This window comes from Lactuca saligna, chromosome 8 (assembly GCF_052625555.1).
Source record: "Lactuca saligna cultivar CGN05327 chromosome 8, ASM5262555v1, whole genome shotgun sequence".
Taxonomy (NCBI): Eukaryota; Viridiplantae; Streptophyta; class Magnoliopsida; order Asterales; family Asteraceae; genus Lactuca; species Lactuca saligna.
The window spans coordinates 158,271,876-158,276,386 of NC_136424.1; the positions used below are offsets into that span (position 1 = coordinate 158,271,876).

Here is a 4,511-nt window from a genome sequence, read left to right on the forward strand (position 1 = left end):
AGAGAGTTTCGCAACCCAACGTCTAGGATCACACTATATTATCCCATATAGTGTGTGAGTCTAAACAACAAACTAATCTATAGCGGGTCATAATAATCATATATAAATAATTTTGTTGGTTTATATATAAAAAAAAATTATCCAAAAATAAATAAAAGGAAAATAATAATTTAATAATAAGTAATTCCCTCTTTATATGTTTGGCCATTTTCTTTTGTTTTCGCATACCCCAGTGCCGCCCAGCCTCTTCGCACATTTTTCCTGCAGTAACAAGTTGTAGGTTTGTGTTTGTCATCTCCCTGCGATTAATCTCCACTATCGACCACGAGTACGGAATTCAGGAAGGGAATCAAGCAGCCGTAGCGTTTCCGTCGAGCTCTTCAACCTCTTCTCTTGCAAAACCTAACAAGGTAGGTATCAATCAACGAGTTAAATTCCTTTGTCTTTATACTTACATATCTTGTATCCTACCTGTTTGATGAAAGTCCCCACTGAAACTCGAGCTCAATAGCTTACGCCCAATGGTCAAGAACTAGGTCGCGACTTGCAGAAAGAACACAATTTAACATACGAGCCCTCCTTGCCTGTAAAATGGCGCTAGATTCTCAAGTTTGCTACTCGTTGTGACACCATTTCCTTGATAATACTGAAGCTTGTAGGTTTTCATGATTTGGGGCTTTTACAAAAGTCTAATTTCGTTATTGGACTTTTGAAGTCATTACCTTTTATTTACCACTATCAAACTTTGAGAAGCATGTAGGTTTTAGTAATGGTTCTAAATTAGAAATACAGTAATAATTGCTTCTCTTAATCAATTCCACTACTGATAATTTTGGTTTCTTCTTAAGAAAATTTGATGAACAATACCACAAAGAATGGACATTTCCTCCCAATTCATGTGACTTTTGATGCAAAACATTTCATTTTATGAGCAAAAGATGCAATATGTTATGGTTACCTTTCTAACCAATTGAAACATGGTTGTTGCATGATTCATTTCAGTTGCATAATTTGGTAAAAATGTGAAACATTGTTTCATAAATTGCATATTTTTCATTTATAAAACCACTTTGTTGCATAAGTTTTGGAAAAAGGTGAAATGTTATTGCATAAATGTGTGTTAATTAACCCTCTATAAAATTACATCATGAGGGTTTTTGTCATAATTCTTTTTTTATTTTTTTTAAAATTGTTCTTACTTCCAAATTTCTTCTATTGAAGGCTTTGAAGAAAAAAGTGAACTAAATAAATCTATTAGTATTTACAAAATGCTGGGTGGGCCCGGACTTGAAACAGTCGTTGATCGTAAGTTTACATAATATTTACTCTCATATTTCTTTTTTATTTCCAATTAATTGTTATATGTATAAATGATGTTTATACATACAACATATTATAACTCTCCCTAATATTTTTTTTTTCCTTTACAGAAATCATTTCTGTTATCACAAACGATGGACGCAACATAGTGGTGAGCTCTTTTTTTTTTTTGATCAAAATATTACAATAATATTCACAAATCTAAATTGTTTTGAATTTAGGGAGTTTTGAAAGGGTTCGATCAAGCAACAAACATAATTCTTGATGAATCTCATGAAAGAGTTTATTCCACCAAGGTCAGTTTAAATCCTATTTTAATTTTTTTTTTTGTTATTAAGTCAATTGTATTTTGAAAAATCTACTAATTTATTATCATTACATTGTTATAATCTTATAATATGAAGAAATGAAAGTAAGTTGTTGTTTTATGTCAAGTAATGTTTGACTATTTCTTTGACTTTCAGGAAGGTGTTCAACAACTCGTATTAGGTCTCTACATCATACGGGGTGATAACATGTATGGCTGTTTTTTTTGAAACTATGAAATGAATTTAATATTAAATTACTTGATTAAAAAAATTGGATCTTTATTCTTTACTAATTATTTGTTTTTGTATTTTTTTTTGGAATGCAGAAGTGTTATTGGGGAATTGGATGAAGAGCTTGATGCAAGCTTGGATTTAACAGAATTAAGAGCTCATCCTTTGAAGCCTATTATTCATTGATCATTTACATGTTTTTTTTGAATATGTAGACTTAAATGTTCTATGAAAATTTTTAAATTTAGTTTTTGAATAAAATTTTTATCGGATTAAGGACACATGAAATCGAAGTGCTTAGTATGTGTTCATGATTTTTACATTTAGCTTGCGTTAAATGCTGTTTATGTTGTTTGGATAGATGATTTTTTAAAGTATTTGAGAAAATAATGACACGTTGATACACTTGGGGAATGGAAGAAAAAAAAACATATTAAATTGTTTTTTCTGCATTAAATCCAAGAATAAGTAATAATAATATACAGTTTAATAAATTAAATTTTCGTCCCTAACACCGCCATAGTCACAAATGATAGTCTCCTTACATATCTCGCCCATGTTAATTGATACAAGATACTGAATGGTTTTTTATTTTTATTTTTATTTTTTTACACCAGTTTTCGTACTTGTTTGAAGGCGTTCTCGATATTTGATTAATAATTAAACATAAGATCTGCTAATAGATTTTTACTTTCTTGTTTATGGTATAAATCAAAGTGGTTTAAACTTTAACTAATAACTAATTCCGGTTTTTGGTTCGGTGGTATTACCCTCATTCTTCGAGAATCAGAAAGATCCTTTTCAAATTTGAATTTGTTCATTTGAAATCTGAGTTCTTCTACTTCATTTTTATTTACTTATTTTATTTTCATTTTTATTTACTTATTTTATTGATTTTTATTTAATATCAATATTTTTGCCTCTCTTTTTTTATATTATTCCTTAAGTCCTATAGGTTTGATCATTTAGAATTGAACTCATTTTCTCATTGAGCGAATGGTAAATAATCAGATTGATTAAAAGCATTATGTGAAATATTCGTTTTTTTTTCACTTCCTCTATCCCATAAGTACACTTGCTATTTATTATTGAAGTTGAGGGTTCAAGTCTTTGTTTGACACATAAGAGAAATTAAAAGTGAACTAAATTTACTGTTAAAAAAATAAAAATAAAATAATAATCCCAATTTTTTAAGACCACCCCTGCTACCATATTACAATTTGTTGTTAGTTTGTTACTTGGGATTTTAAATTTCTCACAATATTGATTTTGCATCGTTATTGTCACTTCTAATTTTTCCAGAATTAGAAGTAGATTAAATTTTCCGTTTAAAAAAATAAAAATAAAATAATAATCTTATTTTTTCAGTCCATCCTTAATATAATATTACAATTTAGGGAAATCGAGTAATCTAACCTTTATATACGACCATTTTAACAAAAATAACCAACTTTGTTTTGGTAAAATGACTACTTGCTTCGAAACATAGCATTCCGGAGCATGTGGTCTTCTTTCCGAAGTATCTATTCCGGAGTTCCTATTATAACGTCAGTCTTTTTTTTTTCGTCTTATATATATATATATATATATATATATATATATGTGTGTGTGTGTGTGTGTGCGCGCGCGCGCGCTTTTGCTTAGAACCTCACATTCAATCAAGTAATTCATAATTATCTTTTATAAAACTGCTTGAAAATAAGTTTCTCAGAGAGCTAGTACGAAGAAAGCTTTAACAATCTGCATGTTTACATTCACAACCTTAGGCGAACCAACACGCATACTTACACTCACATCAAAACTAATTTGATGGATCGTTTCGAAGTTCGTTTTGTGGCTATTAGATGGGTGATATATTTGTTTTTTTTTACACTTTTCTATTGTTTCTTTAGAACATATAATGTTTCTACATCTAAAGCAATTCATTTTTGTTCAAAAAAAAAATACAGATCCATGCATTCATAGGTTGCTTCTTGCCTGTCATCTTCACAATTAGTTTTCCTCTGAGAGGGGATTATCCAAAAAACAATGTTCGTAGCGGTTGCTATCGACCGGAACAACCAGATCCTCCATATAGCATTTGGTCTGGCCATGAAAAATAATCTCTACTGTTGTACCTGGTTCCTTATGAGGTTAAGAGAAGCTCTGAGACAGGGTAGGGAAGTATCATTCATAACAAATATGAACGATGTCGTTAGTTCTTGCATAGAGCATGTATTCCCTGATTCTTATCATGGGTATACTTCTAAAAGTATGTTCAAGTATATGTGCACAAGAGGCGTCTCTTGCAGAAAATTAAAACCTTTGTTCTGGATGAATAATGTGTCTGGTTTTGAAGAAAACTTCCATCGGCTGAGCCCTGATGCTCGTGAAATGCTTGCGAACATTGGTCATGCGAGGGCAAGAGCCTATTTTCCTAACATCCGTTGGAATGTAGTCAACATTGATGCTACCAATTTTTTTTGTGCTATTGGTAAATCAACGCAATGTACCGATAATAATGCTTATTGAGACAAGTCATGACTACATTCAATAGACTTTCGATGAACGCAGATTAATGGTAGGTAAAATACCGAGTGAAATATTAAATTTATTTACATACTTGTAAAAGAGCCTTATTTGATCATATTTACTTCTCAACGAGTTTGACTA

At 30.6% G+C, this 4,511-nt stretch overlaps 1 protein-coding gene across 1 annotated transcript; it reads left to right on the top strand.

The window, feature by feature from the left end:
• The first annotated feature begins 228 nt into the window (after positions 1-228).
• LOC145011480 (sm-like protein LSM8) lies at positions 229-2,147 on the top strand. The gene is made up of 6 exons (XM_078970212.1): positions 229-410; positions 1,222-1,305; positions 1,431-1,471; positions 1,542-1,616; positions 1,785-1,837; positions 1,955-2,147. Exons 2-6 carry the CDS (start codon positions 1,269-1,271, stop codon positions 2,043-2,045), a joined length of 297 nt encoding a protein of 98 aa, XP_078826338.1. The 5' UTR covers positions 229-410; positions 1,222-1,268; the 3' UTR covers positions 2,046-2,147.
• Positions 2,148-4,511: the final 2,364 nt, after the last annotated feature.